We start from the raw sequence: 27,669 nt of genomic DNA, 5'->3' as shown, positions 1-27,669 counted from the left end.
CCTAGTGTTGCCGCTCCACCTGCTCCGAGGCCTACTACTCCTGCTGCGCGGCCTGCTAGCCCCGCGGTGGTGGCTCCTGACCCTCCGGTGGTTCCTGCTCCTGTTCCGGCACCTACCTGTCGTCCAAGGAGATCCGAGCCTGAACCGGAGCCACGAGCCCCAGCACCGAAACCTCCGCAGCCTCAAGGCCGAGGTGAGGCCGCCCGCCGGCGACTCCGAGACGCTGTCTCGGACCAGCGACGCCGAGAGAAGGAGGCCCAGCGGTATATGGCCGGCCGATCTACAGCTGGAGCTTGGGTCGAGAAGAATCGCACCACCGGCATGGTCCGGTTCTTCGACAAGCGGAAGGGCTATGGCTTCGCCACCCAGGACTACACCGGACGGGAAGTATTTATACCCCGCCGGTCTGTCAAGAGGCCTGATCTGCCAGAGAGCCTGCACAACCTGAAGCCGGGAGAGTGCATCGAGTTCTCCCTGCAGGAAGGACCTCGAGGACCCTGGGCGGCTGGCGTGATCCGGATCCCCGACTCCGACGAGGACCGTTACTTCCCGCAGGACGACTGGTATGAGGACGACGAGTGGCCGGAGTCTCCGAACACCTCTTCCTCCTCGGCTGCAAGTCCCCGGGCGGTGACCCACGTGAATGCCCCATCCACAGTAATTGTGAGTACGGGTCCCATTGCCATCCATGGGCCGGGCATGATACAGGGCGCCACCCCCACCGGTTCCCCTGCCGGGAGCATTGCCAGGTCCCGCGGCTCTTCTGTGGGAGAAGACATCCCGGCTAGTGAACCTTGTCCGGAGGTTCCATCTAGGCCCGCATCTCCCCGTGTCGGTTACCAATGGGGTGATGACCCGGCCCCGGAAGAACCGGAGCTGGAAGGAGCCGCGGCGCGGCCGCTGGACTCCGTTTATTTTTTCCTGGACCCCTCTGTGGTCCCTGGCTCAGTTGAGCCCCCGGCTGGAACAGCTGACACCCCGGGCGACAGTGCTCCTCCCCCTGAAGGTCCGGAGGATGTTACTGCACCTGCAGTACCCACTGCTGCCACCGGGTGTCCCCAGCCGGCACCTACTCCCGCTGAGGGTGCACAGGATTCCCTGCAGGAGCTGGATCCTGTCTTTGCTGAACCCAGCGATACTGACTAATCCCTGAAGGGCTGTAGCCCTCTCCAGGTACTATGTACATATTGTATATTTATCTCCATTTTCCCCAAAGAGCCAGAGACTTTCCTGAGACTCTCATCCTTATTTATCTCAGTCAAGAGATTATATATTGTCATGTGCTATGATAGCACCCTTCCTCTGCCACAGCAGAGATTGCTTCAAAGGACTCTGTCCCTCTCCAAAAAAAGAGGAGACCCTTTGCTTCTCAGTGCACTTTTCCCCACATCAAGGGCCGTACCCAGAAGATGGACTTTGTCATTAAAGACCTTCTGAGAGACTTTTGCCAACTCCAAGGAAAAGTTGCTATTGAAATGATTATTTTGCACTTAATGCCTTCCTTTTTAGGTATGGACATTCTGCTTGCACTTTTTATGCCTTTCCTTTGCAGGAAAAGAGACATTTACTACCGTGCTACCCTGAGTAGCCTATCTATCTGTAACGTTATGTTATAAGATGTGTACCCATTGGGCTCCTAAGCCAATGTGATTTTTGCCAAGTATTTGCACAACTGTCATATATGCCAGTAGTCTGCATTAACCCTTTCATAGGCTTTTCAGGTTGTAGTGTGGCTGTGTCGGACCGTCTTTTATGTAAAACACTGACCGCTACCTGATCCCTCAAACTGAGGTTTGCACATGGGGGTAGTCCGTAAACTGCGGGTCTTTAGGGGACCGGGGGTGTTACAGAGTTAGCACCTGGATGCCACTCATACATGGGTAAGGTTGTCAGTCAGGAGGTACTCGTGTCGCATATGCTCATGCAATGCAGATAGACACCATATAATTGCCGCCAGGGAAGAAGCGTTGATCAAACAAATATACAGGCCTTGGTGCAAGGAGTGGATTACAGGACATGACACCACACCTTTCCTACTGTACAGTTCGGTTTAATGGCGTCAGCGACCAACTGTCATACAGCTACATTTTTGTCTTAGTCCAACACCAACCCAGGTGCCTGTCTCCAGGACCATGGGCGGTTTGTCCCTACACCTCACACAGCCTGCACTTCCTAGAAGTGCCTTTAGCCCCCTCTGTGCCCCAACACATCTATAGTCGAGCCGAGGGCGGCTCTTTCAATTGCCCCCGGGGTATGCAACACCCTCGCCGATGCAATGGCGAGGTAGTGCTTGCGAATACGTCCCACCTGTAGGTAACACCACATTGCACTACATGGTCCTTATAGGATCAAAGGGGAAATTGCAGTGGTTAATCCTGCCTGGCAAGGCAGATGTTAATATGTGATGTAATTTCTATTATCCAATGATATGTGTTGCATCCTGTCTCTGTGCACTGAGAGGTAATTGGAGGAGCAGCCACCACCTGACCAAGGGAAGGTAATAAAACCTCTGGCCAGGAATGTTCTAGAGAAGTCTCTCCCAAGAGAGAGAGGAGAGCAGTCTCTCCCAGAAGGGAGAATAGACCGGTCCTAGTCAGGCCCTCTGGGTCTGCAGGACGCAAGCAGTGAGTAGTTAGCTGAGCAGTAGCTCAGAGCCTCTAGCATACCAGACCAGTGCAGGAAGAGCCTAGCCCCTGCCTGAAGTGGAAGATAAGACTAGAGTTAGTGTAGTGAGGAAAAGGGGTATCATCTTACCTTTAAAGGTGATACCTGAAGCCCTCCAGGACCGAGCTGAAGCCTCCTCTAAGGACACAGCTGCCTCCCAGCCTGCCCTATACATCCAGGCTGGTGAACTACATCCTGTGGCTCCCTCCAAATACCTCTCCAGTACTCCACCTGTTAAAGGCACGTTTTCTGCAGTTCCTGCCGGTTGCAATAAACGAACTGTAAGTTGTTTCCTTCAACTTCTGTCTCCGTCTGGTCCCTGCTACTACCCCTGCCTGCATCACCGGGCACCCTGTCCATCACCCAGAGACTCACACTCGGGACATTAAGGGGTTGCCCCAGGGAGATCCGCTATAGCAGCCTCTCCCTCATCTTTTCTTGCCAACACCACCCTGCTGGAGACCTGCCAGGCTGTAGGACAGCCCTCCGGTTCCCCCGTACCAAGCACCGTGACAATAGCGTGCTTAGGCCGCAACCGCCAGCCACTCCGGTACCGCGGGCCCCGGCTGACTCCAGGCCTCACCTCAAGGGCTAGGCCCCGGTGGGGGATGTTGCACTTACCTAGGCAAGTGCCGGGGCCCAGAGCTGCTGGGGGGTACCACATAAGGAATCAATAGGGTGTGAGGGCGGCTTATATAAAATCACCATGAGGGGGCTGTTTGGAGTGATAAAGCAGAGAACAGGAGACTGTTTTAGTTTCGGAATTTTTAATGCTGCCACGTCACTGCACAAAGGCTCTGCTGCCCAGGGGCCTACTGCTACCTGGAGCCAACCGTGCACTAAGCTGTCTATGTGGCCATATTTCTGTAGCCATTATTCTGTGTAGTAACACTCTACTACCCAGCTGATGTAGCACATGGATTTGGGGTACCCCGTGGCAACGTTGTATGGGTTTCATTCATATTCACCAAGTTGTTTTTACTTGGAATCTGAAAGGTGTTATAATACACAAAGTTATTCTTCTTCAGAATGACACTCTGTACCGACTTTGTAAAACAAATGCTGCTGTGCCTCGTCCTCTGGAAATTATGCTTTTCCGGGAAAGATTCCTGTTTTTCAGTCCTCCGAGGAGCAGGATGATGAGGAGGGCTCGGCTGCCAGTTCCGCTTTCTTTCCACATTAAAATGACTTGTATTATTTATTCACATTTGCTTCTGCCAGTCCCATCTCATTTTCTGCTCCTGAGATGTAGATCGTGTGCTGGATATTGAGAAGCTTAACCCTTTGTTAGACCCCGGCCCCATATATCAGGAGTTGGCACTGATGACAGCCGTACCCTACAGGAAGATTAATACAACTCCTTATCGGTGATGCAGCTCACACCCGCGCCTCGTGCAGGCGGTCTAATCAGATTATAGCAACTTTTTATTAACAAGCCGTCCTTGTTATCATGTGAAAGGTTTATTTATCACCCCGGAGCATTAGAGCGCTTTGTTATAGATATTGGAAATGATTTTCAGAAAATGAAATCTTTCGTGTAACGCTTCTGTGTGCCCAGACAAAAGACTGTGGAGGATTCCTGGCTAATAATCGTATGTATCAGCCGCGGAATAAAGAAACGCACAATGTTAACTCCATTTTCAATGCAGAAGAGTATTTATGTCTCATATCCATCTTATCCATTGTTGTGGTTCTATTCAGACCATCGACCTCTACTACCAGAGTTTAATAATGCAGGCCATCTAGACTGGTAACATACTAATTTTTAGACGTTGGCAATGGCATTTTTTCTGAGGATTTAAATGCTGCAACATGTCTCCAATCCAGAATCCAGCTTGACAATCTTGCCAATGAATTATCTATCCTATTTCCATAGCTAATTTCCTTTGTAACCCCTTGCTCTTGTGATCCAGAATGTTAGGAGCCATGGAACCAGGGGAGTAGCTACAGGGGTAGCAACCATAGCAGCTGCTATGGGGCCCACAGTGTCAGGTCGCCCCGGCATCTGGGGTATTGGGTGTGTATATGCTGTATGTCTGTACAGGGCCGGATTATAGGGGGGCACCTGGGGCCCGTGTCCCAGGGCCCCCACCACTTTGCCTTTTAATTGGCCTTCACCAAGTGTCAGTGATTCAACCACTATGTGTTTAAACCAGGACTGGCTGACCACCAAATCCCAGCGGTAGCAGGTAGTCTTTAAGGGATGGCAGAGTGAGGGATACGTTCCCTGCTTGTGGCGCAGTGATGTCACACCCCAAGTTATGTGTTACTGGGGCTGGCACTGTGTATACACGTGCTACTGAGAGTGGCGCTGTGTATTTATGTGTTACTGGGGGTGGTGATGTGTATACATGTGCTACTGAGAGTGGCGCTATGTATATATGTGTTACTAGGGGTGACGCTATATATATATATATTTATATATATATATATATATGTATATGTATATGTGTGTTACTGGGTGTGGCGCTGTGTATATATGTGTTACTGGTGGTGGAGCTGTGTATATATGTGTTATTGGCGGTGTTGCTGTATACCGGGGAGCTGTATATATTCATTACTGGGGGTGGCTGTATATTTTACTAGCAACATTTACTGTATTAAACAAAATTGTGGGGAGGGAGGGAATTGTATGTATCTGTGTATTTGCTCTTTGTCTGCTTCTATGATGTATATATACTGTATGCCTGTGTATATGATGCATGGGTGTATATGCTACTTTATGTATGTGTGTATATGTATATATGGTGTGTATATACAGCGTGTGATTGTAACACACATGTGTGAGTATATAAATATGTTTATTATTTTAAGCGGAAAGGGGCCTATTTAAGAAGCCTGCATCTCCTATTTACACCCCTGCGTGAACCAGTTCACTCTGGTGCAGCTTTCACATCTCATGTCTCTTAAGACTGTGGGGCTCACCTATTGATGTGTGAGACAACGTCTGTTTTCTGGTGTATCTTTGGCGCACCGTAACAGGTAAAAATGGCTATCCGAAATTACACTCCACATTCATGAAAGGGTTAAGAAGTTGGCACACTTGCTTTTTGTTGGTCTAAACGCTCACCAAAAAGTGCACCAAAAGTATCAAAAGCTGCGCACAAACTGAGCGTTAGAAAAAAAAGGTTGTGAACTGAGGTTTTTGTGGCGCAATACTCTGTAAATCTGTCAGTACAGGTGCAAAGTAAAAAGCCCGGAGATTACCCAACAAAATACAGGCACTAAGCCATTAATAAATGTGCTCCTGTCCACCCCATCAAAATTCCTCTGAAATGCATAATGTGACACAGTCTAAGGCTACATTCACAAGACCGTTGGGGACCTATATATACGGTCACCAGCTTGCGGCCGTATATTTGTCCCCCATAGGCCGGCAATGGACACACGGAACGGTACGGAGCAGTACGGTGCTGAACATGTGTGGCACCGTACCGCTCCGTACCCGGGGAAAAGATAGGACATGTCCTATCTTTCCCTGTATTATGGTGCCGTGCACCATGTATCTCAATGGGGAGGGGCGGGGGCGGGCAGCGTTCACCCCCTCCTCCTCTCCCATGCACCGACGTGTGCCCGCCTTAGAAAGTACAGAACAGAATCCAAAAAAATTTAACATTCACTTCCTTAATGATTAGCTAGGACTTGGCTGGCAACAAGTTCAACCAACCAGTGTTAGCTGCTAAAATGGGATCAGGTTTCACTCTCTATGCAGCGGAGCTCCTGCACTGCACGCTGCATGCATAATGCCATTGAGTACGGCTGCTTCGGCAAGCTCTCACTGACAGAGACATTCAGTTTGCAGCTGTGAGATGACTGTCGGACATTTTTGGTGGGGGCCCCCTAATGAGTAAAGTCAGCCATACATCAGCCAGCCAATAGTCAGCCATCCATCAGCCAGCCAATAGTCAGCCATACATCAGCCAGCCAATAGTCAGCCATACATCAGCCAGCCAATAGTCAGCCATCCATCAGCCAGCCAATAGTCAGCCAGCCAATAGTCAGCCATCCATCAGCCAGCCAATAGTCAGCCATGCATCAGCCAGCCACTAGTCAGCCATCCATCAGCCAGCCAATAGTCAGCCATCCAATATTCAGCCATCCATCAGCCAGCCAATAGTCAGCCATACATCAGCCAGCCAATAGTCAGCCATACATCAGCCAGCCAATAGTCAGCCATCTATCAGCCAGCCAATAGTCAGCCATCCATCAGCCAGCCAATAGTCAGCCATCCATCAGCCAGCCAATAGTCAGCCATACATCAGCCAGCCAATAGTCAGCCATACATCAGCCAGCCAATAGTCAGCCATCCATCAGCCAGCCAATAGTCAGCCATCCATCAGCCTGCCAATAGTCAGCCATCCATCAGCCAGCCAATAGTCAGCCATACATCAGCCAGCCAATAGTCAGCCATACATCAGCCTGCCAATAGTCAGCCATCCATCAGCCAGCCAATAGTCAGCCATACATCAGCCAGCCAATAGTCAGCCATAAATCAGCCAGCCAATAGTCAGCCATACATCAGCCAGCCAATAGTCAGCCATCCATCAGCCAGCCAATAGTCAGCCATACATCAGCCAGCCAATAGTCAGCCATACATCAGCCAGCCAATAGTCAGCCAGGCAATAGTCAGCCATGCATCAGCCAGCCAATAGTCAGCCATCCATCAGCCAGCCAATAGTCAGTCATCCATCAGCCAGCCAATAGTCAGCCATACATCAGCCAGCCAATAGTCAGCTATCCATCAGCCAGCCAATAGTCAGCCATACATCAGGCAGCCAATAGTCAGCCATCCATCAGCCAGCCAATAGTCAGCCATCCATCAGCCAGCCAATAGTCAGCCATGCATCAGCCAGCCAATAGTCAGCCATCCATCAGCCAGCCAATAGTCAGCAATACATCAGCCAGCCAATAGTCAGCAATACATCAGCCAGCAAATAGTCAGCCATCCATCAGCCAGCCAATAGTCAGCCATACATCAGCAAGCCAATAGTCAGCCATACATCAGCAAGCCAATAGTCAGCCATTCACCAGCCAGCCAATAGTCAGCCATCCATCAGCCAGCCAATAGTCAGCCATACATCAGCCAGCCAATAGTCAGCCATACAGCAGCCAGCCAATAGTCAGCAATACATCAGCCAGCCAATAGTCAGCCATACATCAGCCAGCCAATAGTCAGCAATACATCAGCCAGCCAATAGTCAGCCATACAGCAGCCAGCCAATAGTCAGCCATACAGCAGCCAGCCAATAGTCAGCCTTACATCAGCCAGCCAATAGTCAGCCATGCATCAGCCAGCCAATAGTCAGCCATCCATCAGCCAGCCAATAGTCAGCAATACATCAGCCAGCCAATAGTCAGCAATACATCAGCCAGCAAATAGTCAGCCATCCATCAGCCAGCCAATAGTCAGCCATACATCAGCAAGCCAATAGTCAGCCATACATCAGCAAGCCAATAGTCAGCCATTCACCAGCCAGCCAATAGTCAGCCATCCATCAGCCAGCCAATAGTCAGCCATACATCAGCCAGCCAATAGTCAGCCATACAGCAGCCAGCCAATAGTCAGCAATACATCAGCCAGCCAATAGTCAGCCATACATCAGCCAGCCAATAGTCAGCAATACATCAGCCAGCCAATAGTCAGCCATACAGCAGCCAGCCAATAGTCAGCCATACAGCAGCCAGCCAATAGTCAGCCTTACATCAGCCAGCCAATAGTCAGCCATGCATCAGCCAGCCAATAGTCAGCCATGCATCAGCCAGCCAATAGTCAGCCATACATCAGCCAGCCAATAGTCAGCCATACATCAGCCAGCCAATAGTCAGCCATACATCGGCCAGCCAATAGTCAGCCATCTATCAGCCAGCCAATAGTCAGCCATCTATCAGCCAGCCAATAGTCAGCCATCCACCAGCCAGCCAATAGTCAGCCATCTATCAGCCAGCCAATAGTCAGCCATCCATCAGCCAGCCAATAGTCAGCCATCCATCAGCCAGCCAATAGTCAGCCATCTATCACCCAGCCAATAGTCAGCCATCCATCAGCCAGCCAATAGTCAGCCATCCATCAGCCAGCCAATAGTCAGCCATCTATCACCCAGCCAATAGTCAGCCATCCATCAGCCAGCCAATAGTCAGCCATCCATCAGCCAGCCAATAGTCAGCCTTACATCAGCCAGCCAATAGTCAGCCATGCATCAGCCAGCCAATAGTCAGCCATGCATCAGCCATACATCAGCCAGCCAATAGTCAGCCATACATCAGCCAGCCAATAGTCAGCCATCCATCAGCCAGCCAATAGTCAGCCATACATCAGCCAGCCAATAGTCAGCCATACATCAGCCAGCCAATAGTCAGCCATCCATCAGCCAGCCAATAGTCAGCCATCCATCAGCCAGCCAATAGTCAGCCTTACATCAGCCAGCCAATAGTCAGCCATACATCAGCCAGCCAATAGTCAGCCATACATCAGCCAGCCAATAGTCAGCCATACATCAGCCAGCCAATAGTCAGCCATCTATTATCCAGCCAATAGTCAGTCATACATCAGCCAGCCACTAGTCAGCCATCCATCAGCCAGGCAATAGTCAGCCATACATCAGCCAGCCAATAGTCAGCCATCCATTAGCCAGCCAATAGTCAGCCATCCATCAGCCAGGCAATAGTCAGCCATCCATTAGCCAGCCAATAGTCAGCCATCCATCAGCCAGGCAATAGTCAGCCATCCATCAGCCAGCCAATAGTCAGCCATCCATTAGCCAGCCAATAGTCAGCCATCCATCAGCCAGGCAATAGTCAGCCATCCATCAGCCAGCCAATAGTCAGCCATCCATCAGCCAGCGAATAGTCAGCCATCCATCAGCCAGCCAATAGTCAGCCATACATCAGCCAGCCAATAGTCAGCCATACATCATTTGTTAGCCTACCATATTTTATAGGGATACGGTACAGATACAGATCCTGTTTTTGTTGTGTGTGTCTTACCAGTTTTCCCTTTTCTAACCCCAGGACACTTATTCCTGCCACTGTGAAACTGGATACATTGGTGACTACTGTGAGGAATATGACGCCTGCCACAGCCACCTTTGCCAAAATAATGCCACTTGCAATGACGTCCCACAGAAGCATGATGGGAAAAATGCAACCTGCACGTGCTTGCCTGGTATGTCTTATGTGTCACTAGTGATATCTCGCAGTCCTAGCTGAGATAGCACAACATGATAGGAGCGCTACTCGTCCTGCCAGTTTATAAGTATTCTCTGTGCAGGTTATACCGGGGAGTACTGTCAAACCCTTGTGGATCACTGCTCTCCCCAGCCGTGTAGAAATGGAGCCACCTGTGTGACAAGTCTCAGTGGGTTCAGCTGTCAGTGTCCTGAGGGTAAGTGTTTTCCCTTAAATATATATATTAGTAGTAGAGGTAGATACATAACAAGTCTGGAAATGCCTTAGAAAATCTTCTTTTCAACAGGTTGTAAGCAAAGTTACAAACAAAGTGTGTAGGTTAAGGGTACATCCACACGTTCAGTTTTTCAGATGCAGTTTTTGATGCCCAAACCAGCAGTGGAGTGAAAATAGAGGAGGAGCAGCACTTCTTAATGAGCCGGCAGCGCCTGGGAGCCGCCATCTTGGCACTGATTGTCGCTCCCCATGACGTCATCGGCGAGCGGCGATCCATTGCCATGACAGCCTCAGGTCACACAAAGATCTGAGGCTATCATGTTTTAGGCTATCTAATACAATGTGCGATTTGCACATTCTAAAAAATGCTGTGCAAAATCTCCATATACCCCATACTGGGGTCTGAAAAATAGTAAAAAGTAAAAAAATTTTAAAAATGATATTAAAAAAACCTAAAAATTTAAATCATAAACACATTAGGTATTGCCGCATCCGAAAATGCCCGATCTAACAAAATATAATAACGGTTCTTCAGTGCGTTTAACCCCGTAATGGAAAATAGCGCCCGAAGTCGCAAATGGCATTTCTTTTGCCATTTTGAAAAATATAACACGTTAAATAAAAAGTGATCAAAAGGTCGTACAGTCCTAAAAATAGAAGCATTGAAAACGTCATCAAAAGTCGCAAAAAAATGACAACCACAAAGTATGAAAAAGTTATTAGGGCAAGAAGTCAAAATTAAGAATTTTTTTTTGTACAGGAGGTTTTAATTTTTGTAAATGTATGAAAACATTTTAAAACCTAAACAAATTTGTTATCCTCGTGATCGTACTTACCCAATGAATGAAGTAGAGCTGTCCTTTGGGGCGCACAGTGAAAGCCATAAAATCCAAGCCCACAAGAAATGGTGCAAATGTGGTTTTTCATCATTTTCACTGCATTCAGATTTTTTTTCCCGCTTCCCTGTACAGAGCATGAAATACTAAATACCACCACTATGAAGTGCAATTTGTTACGCAGAAAACAAGCCCATACACAGCTCTTTACATGGAAAAATAAAAAAGTTAAAGATTTTTCAAGGTGAGGAGTGAAAAATAAAGACACAAAATCAAAAAAGGGCTTGGTCCTTAAGGGGTTAATTCTACTTTTCAACTCTACTCCTACACTAGCACTTACTTTGCCATTTTTCGCTTAAACCGCCTTGGTCTCTCATGAGGGACTGCATCTCACAGTTGTACTCGTTTACTTCTCCCCGAAATACAAGGAGATAGGTAGGTAGAATGAGCCCCCAACCTGGTTCACCTAGAGCTATGCAGTATATACTATCCAAGGTTGGTGAAAGTATTTAATACTTAACTTTTAATATCTAATGCTTAAAAAGCAGAAAAAAAAAAATGTGTGTATAGGGTGATGAAAAATGTAGAATTGACCCTACAATCGACCCTTCATGTGATCAGATATATAAATGGTGTACAGTTTGCTTCTGTAAGAAGGCTAAAGGACCTTCAATGATGTCTCCCTGGTCACATGACAGGGTGAGAAGAGGTATTGGACATGGGGAGGAGTAGATGGGAGGGGTCAACGAGGGCAAGCCTTCTCTGATGCCACAGAATATAACATAAATTTAAGGGGATGTAAGGGGAACAAATTTTAGATACAAGAAGGGTGTCATTTAGTTACTAAGACTCTGTAGTAACCCTGAGTCTATATATACTTTATATACCTTCTATAAGTGAGCAATACATATTAAGCTTTCCAATTCCTCACCTAATAAACTCCCATTTCTCCTTCCTAGTTTTTAAACATTTTCTAATTTTAATATAATTTTTCAAAATTCTGGAATACTTGTTCAGTGGAAACGATTTGGCATTATAATGTACTTATGTCCTATTTTATATATCACAAATAATATTTCTAATTTGGTGAATACGGAGCTTTGTTTGTAAATGTACAGGCAGTCCCCGGCCTACGTACAAGATAGGTTCCATGGGTTTATTTTTAAGTTGAATTTGTATGTAAGGCGGAATTCTATATTTTATAATTGTAGATTCAGACAAAATTTATTTTAGCCCCATTGACAATTGGAGTTTAAAATTTTTAGCTGTAATTGGACCAAGGATTATCAATAAAGATTAATTACAGACACCTTACAGCTGAGCATTGCAGTAGACCGCTTCACCAGAGGTCACAGGGAGCAGAGGGGTCCGTCTGTAATTAGGAGTCGTCTGTAAATCGGGTGTTCTTAAGTAGGGGACCGACTGTATTGTTTCTGCCAAATGAAATAGCTGATGTCTTTCTCTGCAGGATATTTGGGCTCCTTCTGTGAGGAGAAGATAGATCCATGTGCCACATCTCCGTGCCTGAACAATGGAAGTTGTTACTCATCCGGCCTCTCCTTCTCCTGCCGCTGTAGCCGAGGATACATGGGTCCCACGTGTGCCCAGCTTGCAGATTTTTGTGCCCTTAGCCCTTGTGCCCATGGGATATGCCGCAGCATAGGAACCAGTTACAAATGCTTATGCATTCCAGGTGAGTTTATTATATCCAATTATCAGGATTTTGTGTTATCATCTTTTTTTTGGTCATTTTTTAACCCCTTAGTGCTCCGCGGTCCTGCGACTAGTGCTCATCACAGTAAAGCTACGTTGTGGAGACAATGCCAGTTCAGATCTGCACCGGAGCCGCGGCGGCATCGGGGGTCGCGGGATGTCAGCAATAATCTGGTCGCGCTGCCTTTGCCTTTGCGGGGTCTTTCCCCCACGATGGCAGCCCCTGCGCCGTTTTTGGGGGGTGCTGATCATTACTATAGGACCCTAAGGGTCCAATTAGGCCATTAAGATGGCGTCAGTGACTTAATCTTAAAGGCATGTGCATAGGCTGACACTAGAAATACCCTGCAATACATGATTATTGCACAGTATTATCATGAACAAGCAATCAGATGATTTCTTGTTCATGTCCCATGGTGGATATAGTCAAAAAGTTAAAAAAAAAATGTTATTCAATTAAAAATAAGTTTATAAATCACTAAAAATGCCCATAAGCCCCAAAACATATAAAGAGACATATAATGCACAAAAAAAGTCCACGTATATAGAATCACTGCGTTTATTCTACAATCCGTAGAATAAAATTAAATAATTATTGAACCTGTACGATGAGCACTGTAAAAAAAAAAACTTTAAAAAGCCGCCAAAAATTATGATAAACAAAACATATGTACTCCAGAATGATACTGGTCCAAAGTACAACATGTCCCGCAAAAAACAAGCCATTAACCAGCTCTGTAGCCAAAAAAGTAACAATGTTATGCCACTTGGAAGACGGCGATGTAAAAATGATAGATTTCCATCCACATTAGGGTTTTATTTGGCAAATTTAGTAAAACATAAGAAAAAATATTCATGTCTGGTATCCCTGTAATCGTATTGACCCATAGAATAAAGATAATATGATTATTAGGCTAAACGGTGAACACGAAAAGTAAAAAATCCAGTACAGAATTGATGCTTTTCTACTCCTGACCTCAAAAAAAGTTCCTAAATTTTCAACAATAGAGGATACCAACCCCAAAATGGTAACACTGGAAAAGGCATTTCACCCCGCAAAAAAAAAGTTGTCACATGGCCCCAATAACGAAAAAGCAAAAATTTTATAGCCCCCAAAAATGGGCCAATGAGGAAACTAAAATCCTGGCAGCTGCAGGTCCCTCCTTCCCTCCTGCGCCTCGCTGTGCACCCATAAAACAAGTAACGGCCACATGTGGGGGGTCTCTGCACTCAGGAGAAATTGTAGAACAAATTTTATGGTGAGTTTTCTCTTTTTAGCATTTGGAAATGTGTAAATTTTAGGGCTAATTGAACGTATAACCGGCACAATTTGACCATTCTAAATTTCACCTCAATTTTGATTCAATTACTATAAATCATCCTAAAAACTGTTTCTGATAGCTTGAGGGGTGCAGATTTAAAAATGGGTTGGTTATATAGGGGGGTTTTGATGCTAAATATGTAAAATGTCATTCAAAACTGTATTTATCCCCAAAATAGTAAATTCTGAAAATCCGGAAAATGATAATCTATTTGTAAGCCGCGTGACATCAACATAAATTATCCAGACCTTGCAAAAATGATGAAAATGTAAAGTAGACAAATGGGAAATGTTATTCAGCAATTTATTTAGGTGGTAAATCTATCTGCCTGAAAACGTGATGATTTCAAATTTCGAAAATGGCTACGTTTTTAAAAAATTCATCATTTTTTCTTTTTTTTTTTGTAAATAAATGCAAAACTTAGCAGCCAAAATTTACCACTAAAATGAAGTACAACATGTGGGGAAAAACATTCTCAGAATCGTTTTGATAAGTAACAGTGTCCAAAACTTATAACCATATAAAGCGACGCAAGTCAGAATCCAAAAAATGGGACTGAGCCTTAAGCTCTGATCTGAAAAGCCAAATCTGTTAAATAGGGGTACTTTCTGACCACTTAATATTGGTGTATTTCAGGTTAAGGTAAACAAAATAGGGTAGATTTACCATTAGTGTATATTAAAGAAGTAGATCTGATTGTAGGTTTCTCCTGCCACCTCTGCCCTAATCTGTATTGTAATAATCCTGGAACCTAACTGGTTAAAAATATTATTTTAGTAATATGTAAATTAACAGCAGAGACTACTGGGGTGTGGAGTAGCCGTTGCTCCCAGTGCCCGGCCTAGTATATACAACTTAGGAAGAGTGGAGGAAGTCCATGCAGATGCCAGACTGGCTACATTACCTCAATTTTGTAGGGTAGAAGAGCTGAGCACTAAGCCAAAATAGACATGGAGTGAGCATAGAAGTGTGCTATGATGCAGAAAATTGTCTGAGGCGGCCAGCGTGCTCTTTCACCTGAAGTTAATAGTATATTATCTAGAAAAGCAGATCTGATGGCCGCCTCTTCCTAGGGCAAACGTCTACTGGTGCATTCTGTGATAGACAGATAGAAAACTTGTGTGGATTTGACTTAGTCGTCACATTGAATCTCCCCACCATAAAAAAAACTCTAAATTGACCATTTGATAAGTTTGGGAGTGAAGAAAATGACTTTTGAAGGATCTCAAACGCTGGTATTTGGTTTTGATCAGGACAGCGGGAAGCCAGGAGCATTAAGATTTCTGTCTGATTTTTTTCCCGTCAAACGGAATATGCCCTCAGTCTCCTGGTCTCACCGGCAGGAGCTCCGACCTTGAGTGACCTATTGTTCTCATTCAGTTTGTGAAAGTGACAGAGTTTTATGTTATTCATGAGAGCATAAATCAGTTTCATATACCTAAGTGGGAAAACATTCACGATATAGGGTCCTGCAGTGTAGGAATATTTTATAGTGCCCTTAAGATGTATAAATGTTCCAGGGAATTGTTACATTATGAATATGTCTGCTGGAATTCATTTTAAGAAACGGCCTCATAATAGAAAAAATATTCAGGACGTGAGATAATGTGGCATATATTTCTGACGGAGCTCCTTATAACCCTCTTAAAATATTGATTCACGCACATCGGTCCTCCAGTTACACTTGAGGACCATATACCATAAAAGTCTGATGCGTTATCACGGCCTATGAACTTTTGTATATGTGTGGGAAGTATCTTGGAGTCGATCCATAAGCAGGATTGACTGTCCTAGTCCCTGGAAGTAACCAGGCTAACTTCGGCTAACTGTTACGGGTGCCCCTGCGACCCATGTCTCGGGTCGCAGGCGCACCCGTGTGTCTTTGTGTGCCCCTCCATGCCAGCTGCAGTCTTAACTCTCTGCGCTCCAGCGGCATCTCCTGCGGCTCGGTGCACACATCCCCGCCTCCTAGGGCACGCGTGCAGGCTCTGTAAAATTTTCCAGTGCGCCGCTAATTGGCGCTGGCCAATTCCTGTGACCCCTGCCGGATCTTTGGGCCCTTATGCTATTGAGAAAGTGTTCCTTAACAGTCTGCCTATTATCCGTTGTGATCTCCAGCTACATTCCTGACTTCAATTCTCTACTGCCTGTCCTGACCTTCCGCTATGTCCCTGACTTCGGTCCTGTGCCGCCTGTCCTGACCTTCTGTCTGACAAAGACTCCGATTTTGCCTGCTGACTCTATACCTTGCCTTAGCCACCACCCCAAGCAAGTTGCGCCTATGGAGCGACCTGGTGGTATCCAGCTGCAGCAAGTCCAACCAGCTTTGTGGCGGGCTCTGGTCAAAACCGGTTGCCACCGGTTGACTCCCAGGTGTCGGCTTATGTCATCACTCGCGGTGGTACAGTGGGTCCACTATCCCTGATCCTTACACTGGCAATATTGCGGCCTCTATTGAAACCATGTGATTGCCGGAGCTGCTTGGTCATGGTAAGACTTGATCAGCTCGGCCAGTGACTGATGTCATGGGCTGTTTTCGTGTTTACTATGGAAAATGTTTCGAAATATTTTTAAGAAAATGCATTCTTTTCTTGTTCTTTCGTGTGAGAGTGTGTTTTGGTCCATAAAAAAGTAGAAAAAAGTAGATTTGAACCTGAAATATTAGGTAGATTTTAACCAGAGCTTATCAATTTTGGGAAAGCTCCACGCTTCTGGAATATTCCTTTCTCCAAAAGTATCCACCAATTACCTTTGGCAATAAGTTATGACCTGGTGGGACAGGCTGTGTGAGCAATTATACATAAAGCATACCAGTATCAGTAACGTTATCGCACAATGAAGTGTTATAAAAAAAAAAGTGTAATAAGAAATTCAAAATGGTTATTTTATGGAAAATATAATAGACAGACAATCCAAGCTATTACACAAGTGTATCACTCAAGATTTACCCCGAATTTATGAAATTACATCTTCAAACATTGAAAAATACAAAGGGAAATCGCAAACCAACAACCCTGATGTAATAGGCTAACTAAAAATTTTTACGTTAGTGACTTTTGAGTAACTTTTCTTATGGCAAAATTTCTGACCTAAAAGATTCATGTTAATAATATTAAAGTATTAAAAGTTATTGGGCCACATTTATTAAAGCCTTTGCCAATTTCTGTTGGAACGTGCAAAGTGGTTACAAAGTGGTTACACATGTATTCAAGAAGCACTATACCCTTTGCCGCGCCACAAATACCTGCTCATAAAGAGGCGTTCCGGTGCACAGTCAGACCATGCAACACATTTATCGTGCGGTGTCCGACATAATCGCACGCCCCATGTTAAAAGTGGACCAAAAAAAAGTTGGTGCACACTTTCCGAGCAGTGCGGGGGGCGCCAGATTCATTAAGAATGTACATTGCCCACTTCTTTTGATAAATGTGGCCCATTGTGTGACGGTCAGGACCCCTTTGTGTAGAATCATAGGTAGACATTGTAACATTTAGCCTTAGCAGAGCTCCAGAGATTCGTGTTAGTAGACAGGAGGCTTATAGAGTCGCTATCTAGGATCAATAACAGTAACATTTATGTCATAAAGACGTCTGGGGGAAAAGGTTAAACGTCAGTGTCTGACTAGTAATTACAGAACATTCGCTACTTTCTATTGTGACTAATCCTTTCATTGAATAATAGCACAGGGAGCGTAGAAGTGAGGAAAGTTCTGTACTCTGTGTGCTGGAAACTTCAAAAACTGGTCTAGTTTTGATGGACTTCATATAAAAAAAAATATTTTCATTAATATAAACTTACAAAAAAAGAACTTGCTGGAATTGAGTGAGACTTTCTATGTGTGAATGTATGTAAGTTAAAGGGGAAGTTTATTGGGGAAACTGTACAATTCAAAAGTAGCTTTAGGACCATGTGGACCACCTGAAGCCTGGATAGAACATAAACTCTCTGCTACATGAAACAAGTTATAGAATGACGCCTCACTCCACCCCATGCAGTAGAGTAATATTACCTTTTCCACGCCCCCCCCCCATTTCCGTCGCATTCATGCCGATGCGCCACAATCTGATCACGTGCGCCAAAAAAACGGGGCAATTCAGGGAAAATCGGCGCAAATCGGTAATATTCGGGTAACCCGATGGTAAAACGCGATTCGGCCCTTTGTAAATGACCCACATTATTTTTAAGTGTCAGGACCTGCTTTGTAGCAGTTGACTGCACCCCTGATGCTGCCCCACCTCCTTGCTTCATGAGTTGCTGCCTGAGGTTAGAGGCTCAACTCACCTCATGGCTGGTGGACTCCTGAGTACTCAACAAAGGATCTCCCATACCAAAACTCAAAATCATTGAACTCCAAACAGATACATACATTGCACAAGACAAAATGGTTCCACAAAGGCGATGGTGTTTGGCTGTAAAAGACAGGACATCTAACGGCCCCATGACACCAAATGTCTTTGGCTTAGTGCCTGGAAATTGGCTGCGCAGGGACATGGGTGGGTTATGAAGAGCTCTCTTCATATTTCGCATGGTCAACCTGCTTACTGATTCCCTTTGAAGGTTTGTACAAATTTTTTAAGTTATTCTCAACTGATCATGATAAGGGGACCCCCAGAAATCCAGAGAATGGGGTCCCATTTTCAGTAATGGGTGGAGAAGCACAATGAGCTTGTGTCTTGTGGATATGGGATAGCTTGAAAACTTGAGGAACTCTTTACGCCAAGCAGCATTATAGTAGAGCATGTGGAATATATGTCATAATACACATTATTCATAGTGTATGCAGATTCTAAAACGATAAATGCGTTTCTCAAAGCTCTGCTACAATATAGTCAGAGATGGGAAAGTTGGGGACAGTTTAGGATGATTAGAATAATTTATTGATGTGGGCATTGAATAATACATTGCTCATTCATCAGTAAGTGGCAGTCAGGCTATGGGTACGACAGTGAATGTGGCAGTGACGTGAATGGCATGTCCCTGGGATTCTTTCACATTGCTGACCTGTACTGCCTTCCCTTACCCCGTGCCATGGTTGGTGATTGTGTCTGTGAGTCACTTATACAAGGCTTTGCTATGAAAGGTTCTTCCATTAGCACCAACACTGGGTCAGGGTCTTTGTGCTGGTTTGAAGATTTGCTCATGAGAAGAATGTTAAGCAGGTAGGATTAGCATGCCGGATCACCCGCAGGCCAGGGGCACCTGACTTATGTGATATTTTAGAATTGGAGCGTTTCTAGATAATGAATCAACTAAACAGGAATAAGAGGAGAGATGATTTTTATAGTCCACACTTCCGCATGAAAATGCTGCTGTAATGCTGGGTGGCCAAATCTGCCTTGTACTACCCAGCGGGCATATGGGATATTTTTATGATACACACAGGGGGAGATTTATCACTGCTTTTACACCAGTTTTCTGCCATAGAAGCAGTGGAATACTCAAAAATTCTTGCACTTCATCATGTGGACGTGGAGGGGGCATATCGGGGCGCGGCAGCTGCTGGAAGGGCTTCTCGCATTCTTTTGCAAAACTTTTGTTTGTTGGTTTTTACGCAAAACTACACCAGGTCCAACCTGCTGTAGTTTTTCTTGTAGACCGTGCCACCCGCCAGTTACATTAAGAGGCCTAAGCCTTGTGATGTATCCAGCGCGACAAGGGGGGGCAAGGCCAATATAATCTGTGCCGGTGTATGATGAGTCTCCCCCATAAACTTTGTGGGCTTTACTCGGAGGATTAATGGAAATTAAATAAATCTTTCTATGAATACAGAGTGCTGGGAAAGTACAGGTGGTCCCCAACTTAAGGACACCCGATTTACAGACGACCCCTAGTTAAAGATGTACGTCTCTGCCCAGTGTGACCTCTGGTGAAGCAGCCTCTGGCTGCAATGATCAGCTGTAAGGTGTCTGTAATGAAGATTCATTGATACAGGCAGTTCCCGGGTCACATACAAGACAGGGTCTGTAGGTTTGTTCTTAAGTTGAATTTGTATGTAAGTCGGAACTGTAGATTTTATCATTGTAATCCTAGCCAGAACTTTTTTGGTCTCTGTGACAATTGGATTTTAAAAATGTTGGGTTGTCATAAGAACCAGGATTAACAATAAAGCTTCATTACAGACACCTGTGATATCTGTTATAGCTGATTATTATAGCCTAGGACTAAAGTACAATAAATTACCAATATCCAGTGGTCCGTTTGTAACTAGGGGTCTTATGTAAGTCGAGTGTTCTTAAGTAGGGGACCACCTGTAATCTTTGTTTCCATTACAGTACAACATTTTTTAATTCTAGTTGTGACCTAGACAAAAAAATTTTTTGTCTGGAGCTACAATTATAAAGTATACATGTCCCAATTTACATACAAATTTAACCTACGAACAAACCTGAAGAAAATTAAAAAACTAAAAATGATCATAATATCATGCATATGTATTTAGCATTAGAGATGAACAGACCCAAAGCCATGGCTAGTTGATAGAGGCGTCAATTTGATGGATTTGCTGTTCGGCTGCCAATCCGGCAATATATCTGGGTCTCATGGGCCGAACCAAGAACACCAAACCCTAAGCCCAATGGAAACCTGCTCATCTCCAATTAGCACCCCTGAATCGATACTTTGTAGGACTAGTTTGTTTCACATCTAGAAGCTGGAATTTTAGCCCTTTCTTTCTTGCAAAATAGTTCCAGCTCATTTAGATTGGATGGAGAACATTTTTCTAATTAAAGATACTAAGATCCTCATCTTGATGCTGCCACCACCATGCTGCCCGGTGGGAATGGTGTGGTCATGGTGCCACTAAGTGTGGGCTCTCCTTCAGATACAGAGTTTTGCATTTAGGCCAGTAAGTTACATTTTACACTCATCTGACCAGAGCAGATCTTCCATATGCTTGCTGTGTCCACTACATAGTTATTTGCAAACTGGACTTCTTATGGGGTTTTTCCTGCCACTCTTCTATAAAGAGCAGATTTTTGGGGTACACAAATAATAGCTGTGGTGAGCTGTGGATCTCTGCAGTTCCTCCAGAGCGATCCTTGGCCACTTAGCTGCTTCTACTTATCTGGGCTGTCAGTTTAGGAGGACAGCCATGTTTTGGTAGGTTAGTAGTTGTGCCCTAGTCCTTCCAGTCATGGATGATGAATTGTACAGATGCACTTTGATACAACTTCACCCCTGTGCTGTCCGGAGTTTTCCATGGTTTTTTATGATGATGAAGATGATTATTATTATGCTGTTTGTAAACTATACTTCTCTAACAAACCTCAGAGGCCTTCACAAAACACCCGGATTTCTACTGAGAATGAATGAGATGCAGATGTATCATTTTCTAATAAGGTAACTTAACAACCGCTGTATCGGGTTCTTTACATCACCCATTCATGGTATCTCTTTTGATGCAATGCCGTATGTTGGTGCCGAATGAGAAAAAGATTGCAGGACCTGCTGCCGGTGTCTGGCCGTGATTGTGGGGTTCTGATGACATCACACAGCAGCCACTGAAAGACCCTATGGCTGTCTGTGTTAAATTTCTATTAGGCCAGGCCCCGAAGACTAATAGATCTCAGTGACCTTGGTGGATTTATTCCATGCAAAAGAGCAACGTTTCGGCTCCAAACCGTGAGCCTTTCTCAAGCCCTTTTACATGGAATAAATCCACCAAGGTATTTTCACTTTGAGCCATGGTGTGCTGCTTTTTTATTATTTGGACTTATGCTTGAAGGACCTGATGCCCGGGCCCTCATGAGTTTGCACCCATATATTACTATTTTGTTTGTCTTGCATAGTCCTGCTTGAATATTTTCTTGATATATATACATAGTTAGAAAAAATACACACAACAATTGCCCGTCCCTTTAAAAAAAAATAATCGGCCATATAAAATATTATATTAAATGCAATCAAAATGCTTTATGAACTCCACATAGAAACTACGTATATACTCAAGTATAAGCCGACCCAGGTATAAGCCGAGGCCCCTAATTTTACCATAAAAACCTGGTAAAACCTATATTTTTTTTACTCGCGTATAAGCCGAGTTTGGGTTTTTTGTGCTGAAAAAACTAGGCTTATACTCGAGTATATATGGTACTTGTCTTAACACACATAGCTCACACAGCTACATTGACAAAATGTTTTAAAAGTTATGTCTCCTAGATGATTCTAAAAGTTTTTCTATCAATTGGACTACATTATGCAAATAAAGGTTGTTTTTTTAAAGAAAAAATATCAATTTTACATTGCTCTATAAATGCTGACCCAGAGAAAAAGGTTTTCATTTCATTTAGGTTCCTTGATAAACATAGAGAATTTTGATTAGAAAAAAACAATGCAACATGTGTGTTCTCTTTTAAGTATACTGTACAGAAAGAGTTAATAATAGTTCATCAATAGGATATACAAAACTGTGCCAAATAAACAAGACCCCGTACGACTACAGTTATAGCTTGTACAAGGCATTGACAAACAAAAACTTCTAAATGGCCTGGACATTAACATGGAAATCAGTTGCTGAGATACATGTACCATTTATACTTGAGTAAGACGAGGCCCCTAATTTTACCACAAATAACTGGGAAAACTAGTTTAAGCCTAGGGTGGAAAATGCATTGGTCACAGCCCCAGTAATGAAATGCCCAGCAACCTCCCCCAGTAATGAAATGCCCAGCAGCCTCCCCCAGTAATGAAATGCCCAGCAGCCTCCCCCAATAATAAAATGCCCAGCAGCCTCCCCCAGTAATAAAAGGCCCAACAGCCTCCCCCAGTAATAAAAAGCCCAACAGCCTCCCCCCGTAATGAAATGCCCAGCAGCCTCCCCCAGTAATGAAATGCCCAGCAGCTTCCCCCGGTAATGAAATGCCCAGCAGCTTCCCCCGGTAATAAAATGCCCAACAGCCTCCCCTCAGTAATGTAATGCCCTCCAGCGTCCCTCAGTAATAAAATGCTCAGCAGCCTCTCCCAGTTATGTAATGCATAGCCGCCTCCCCCAGTAATGTAATGCCCAGCAGCCTCCCTCAGTAATGAAATGCCCAGCAGCCTCCCCCAGTAATGAAATGCCTTAACTCTATAGTGTGTGCTGTCAGTCTCTGCCCGCTCTGTTACACGTGAAGGGGAAAAGGAAGAGGAGCTGCGCGGAGCATCGGGGAGCATTGAAAGGTGAATATGTAAGTTTATTTTTTTTATACACTCATGTAAAAGCCGGGGTTTGTGCTGAAAAACTCGACTTATAAACTATAATTGGATACCATGCATTTTATTTAGAGTTATCAGACTATAGGGGACTGAAAACATTTGCATGTTAGTTTTTTAATTTTGGAAATATTAGGAAAGCGAGTATCATTTCATTTCACAAATCCTTGATACTTTGTGTTGCTCTATTGCACAGATATGAAACAAATACATTAACGTTTGTGGACGTAAAGTTTAAAATAATGAATAGTTTAAGGTGTACCCACAATATAATGCACATACACAATAGGAACATAGAATGCAGGCTTCAAAAAGTACAATAATGGGTTGCTTACATTTTTACTCCTCTCACTCCACTGCAATAACACGTGGTTAGTCTGCAGGGCTCATCTATGCCAGTTTAACAACTTGTTGCAATCTCGCTCCAGTGTTATAACTGAAGTATTACACCTGTTGCAAAATTTCTATAGACCTGAATGCAAACATTGCACAAAAGGTACATTTTGCATAAAACGCACAGTGCTGGGACACATTTCTAAAGATAATACCATGGTTCATTTCTATACAACTATTTAGAGGAAATCTACAAGAAATCCAAGATAAACCTTGGTCACTCACTCAGTGATCCAGGCACCGTTTTATTCTTCATATTTTTGTTATCCATTTTAAAACTCGCTCTTTTCATTCTGGCATGAGGTAAATACAAATAATTTTCGTGATACTAACTGACCTAAAAGGGGAAAGATTTATTCTGATTTCATGTCAGATATTGTGAAAAACATCATATGTGTCTTTCTATATAATGTATGTAATCTTCTGGTTTCAGCTGTAGCTCCAAACTAGATGTGGCCACCATGTGGTCATCCGTTCTAAGCACATTTACTGCTGAGAACAGGTGATCGGTGGGGGTCTGATCTGATATGGATGACCGATTAAAAAGATCATTATATTTCTAGCCCGGGAAACCCCTTTAAGTGGCAGGTAATTGCCACCTTTCAATACAGGTTGATTTCTGGCTGTAGACTTTACAATATATATATTTGCAGAATATAACTTTTGAAAGCCGTCAAACAGAAAGACTAATGAGGCTTTGTGCCTTTTCCTTCTGGAAGAGATTTATTGCTTTGGCTCATTTCCCAAGTCACGGCACAAGGCTTCTTGGAAGCCACAGAGGGAGCCGGCTGCTGAAAGGTGGCGCTGGAGGCACAGTTTTCCTTTTTCCATCCCTACATGAAATATCAAAAAGGAGTGGGGTGGAAATATATAAGTGGGATATAGCAATCATGGTGAACCTTTTAGGAACTGAGTGCCCAAACTACAACCAAAACCCACTTATTTTTGCAATAAGTCAAATAGCAATTAAAGCAGCAACCTATTGCTCCTGCTCTGTCACGAGTTTCTATCAGTGTCTTGAGGACACCCATGCAATAGAAAGATTAGAAATTTGGATTTTAGCTTCCCTCCAGAACAGGGGGAATCACAGGGCCCTGAGTAGGGCTGATTGTGGCACGTCCTGTGCTATCAATGACTGCAGCAGGATACCTTTAGTCCTGTATGCTGTGTGCTGGGTGATGGCCTGGGTGCCCACAGAACTCCCCTTCTGCTCTGAGTTGGGGCTGTCTCAGAATTTTGGTTGGATACTTAGAGCAGTCACTTAACAGAGGGGAGGGGTCGTGGAACAGTTCATTGCAAAGAGCAGAAAGCTTTTCAGGCTGCAAGAACTGCCCATAGCACTTTCAGAAGCTGCAAATCTGGATTAAAAGTCCTGCTGCAACTAACAACAAACAAATGTATGGTACATAAATCTCTATGGTCAATACCTGTCTGCAGTTTATGGTCAAAACGAATTATGGTTTCCCTTTTAAACTGAGTCCTGCGGACAGCCAACAGCAAGAAATTTCTGCAGAGGGTAGCGTATAATTGCTTGCACCCTGTAATTTCACTTGCAGATTATAATTAGTCCTGACTTTTGTGAGAACAGCTAGGCCTGGGGTGGGCAGGAGCTGTTATGTCAGAGCCAGCACATATATCCAGCCGTCAGTAAATCCATCAGGTAATCTTAGCACATCTGCTGAAATAAATTTCCGTACTCACATAATTTACAGAAAGTAAAAGAGCATCTGAGCTCTGCGGGATTGACCTACAAAGTGATGAGAGGGAACTCTATATCTCTGTGTGTAACAACAGTTTGCAGTATGGTTTCCAAGGATATCCCATCATGCCAGTTTTGCAGAACCTGATTAAAGCGTTCACATTATATTGAAATATTTATTCGCAATAAATATCATAAAACCGCAGGAGAATATAAATTGCTTCCAGAAAACCACAATTTCTGTTTCCCAGATGTCAGATAACACAAACTTGGAAGAATTCCACTCATAGATATATGCACAGATTTACCAAAAAAATCGCAGGTTCCATCTTTTTCATAGTAAAACTGTAACTATCGGCCAGAGCTTTGGTTCTTCACCTCCGTTCTCTAATGTTAGTTACTTTTATGGTCTAATTTCTGATTATATCAGAGGTTCTTGCTGTAGCTGTTCCACAGGGCCATGTTTTACACTGCAGCTATATATTCTTGTTTTTAATGTTCCTTTTTTAAGGGTTGGTCGCAAAGTACTGGATATCCACTTTACACAGAATAGGGAATAATGTGATGAATAGGGGGGGTCCCTTACAATTCTTGAGAATGAGGTGCTGATCCTCTCATTGAATGTAGCGACAGATCGAGAGAATGCCAGCCTCTGCCACTACCTAATGAATTGACTGGGGTTGGCCATTAAGTTGTTTTGATGGTCTATTTTAGCCATGTGAACTTGAAGTTTCAGGGACTGTCCACCACACTTTAAACACAGGAGGACCGAGCTGGAAGCTGTTGGCTCCTTGTCCCTGTTGCTGCCGGATCTGTAACTCTAGGCATAACACCCATTCAACATGGGGAGAGAAAAAGAACTGGACGGCGCATCCACACACCACACAATGATCTACTGCCGCTAGGCTACATTATATAACGAACTTGAGGTTCTTAGTTACATTTTGATCAAATTGTATAAGCCCACCAACCACTTCACGGTGACCTTGTTGTAGTGGGTCCCTACGCTATTGTGTGCGACATCACATGGCATCCACTGCTGCTGAAGCACAGCGCCGGCAGGGACCAAGACCCGGTTGCCCCCCAGCATCCATACTGGCAGGCATAGTCCCCGTGGCTTTGGGCCCTGGGTCCTCATCAGAAGCAGCGGACGCCATGCAATACCACACCATGTGAACAGGAAAAAGGGCTCACCATGTGTGAACAGGTGTTGAATACTCACTGTTCCATGTGGAGCTGCAACTGTCTTTGGTCATAAGTAGTCCATACAAACAGCTGTTTCTGGCTCTATAGCTAGGGTCAGGAGGTAAGAGCTCTCCTTACGGAGACTTTGCCAATTATGGCCATCTTGTAGGCATGTGGAGACTTATAGCCATTGATGCTCCACAAGGGAAATCTGGGAAATATGCAAATATGTTTTCCAAGATGGGACAAGGAAACCCACCCCTCTTTTGCTACCTTGAAAGGCAGCCCCCTTCCCATCAAGAATGACTTTCATTAATTCTAATGACATGATGTGGTATTAAAGCCAAACCAGTATATCTATTCCAGAATGAATAGATTTGACCTGGTTGGGTCTCTTCAGTACAGCGTAGGGAGCGTTTGGCTGAGTGAGAAGCTTTTGACTAGGGTCAGGAGGTAAGAATTCTCCTTTTGGAGAGTTTGCCTCCTTGTATGCTCTATAGCTTTCCTTTTTGCAGTCCGGTTAACAACTGATCGGCATGGGGGGATCAGTATCTGCCTCCCATTGAAACTATTGATGGCCTATCCCGAGTATCCACCATGAAAAGAAATTCATGGCTATTGCATCAACCTGGACATCGTACATGGAAATTCTCGATAATTCCCTCTATAAACTAGAATGGATGTTATGGAAGAGCCCAGCAATTCTCATAGTTTTTGGATGATATTCAGAGGAAATCCCTGCCTGGCAGCCACTGAAAAAGTCAGTTGTTGCAGAGGGTAGGACTCTCTAATATTTAAGGCATGCGGCTGATTCCGTACATTTTGGGAATGCACTGCTTGGGAATATTATTCAGCATGGTTCTGGGGTTGGCTCATCGATCCATCAGACTTACCCTAAAACACATTGAAAAACTATGTTCCTTGCATTTAAAAAAAAAAATAAGTGAACTTAATGTACATTTTAAAAAAGTTTCTGAATGAAAGAAAAATGATATTCTCCCTGAACATTTATTACAAATGACAAATAATAAAATATGTCAGTCTAAGTATTATAACCACATAAACTGTTCCTAAATCTAGTGTAAAAGTCTATGGACTCTACAATGATCACCAAGTTTGTGCCGGAAAAATAAGACCTGTTAAATCTACATTCACAAAAATAACGACACCATTATTGCTGTAGCTTTATAGAGTGACAAACACGTTAAAAAAAGGCTTTGGTGTTAATGGAAAACTCCACTATATTAATGTAACAGCCATCCTCATA

General features: G+C 44.2%; 1 protein-coding gene across 1 annotated transcript in view; it reads left to right on the top strand.

The window, feature by feature from the left end:
* The window catches only part of DNER (delta/notch like EGF repeat containing), a 171,232-nt gene that overhangs the window by 117,431 nt on the left and 26,132 nt on the right, over positions 1-27,669 (top strand). Inside the window, exons 6-8 of the mRNA XM_072143361.1 lie at positions 9,673-9,826; positions 9,932-10,045; positions 12,370-12,594. Coding sequence (XP_071999462.1) covers positions 9,673-9,826; positions 9,932-10,045; positions 12,370-12,594 — 493 coding nt within the window. The remainder of the gene's footprint in view (positions 1-9,672; positions 9,827-9,931; positions 10,046-12,369; positions 12,595-27,669) is intronic.

This window comes from Engystomops pustulosus, chromosome 3 (genome assembly GCF_040894005.1).
Source record: "Engystomops pustulosus chromosome 3, aEngPut4.maternal, whole genome shotgun sequence".
NCBI classification, from domain to species: Eukaryota; Metazoa; Chordata; class Amphibia; order Anura; family Leptodactylidae; genus Engystomops; species Engystomops pustulosus.
The sequence above is the reverse complement of the archived record's forward strand: the minus strand, read 5'-3'. Positions and strand labels throughout refer to the sequence as shown.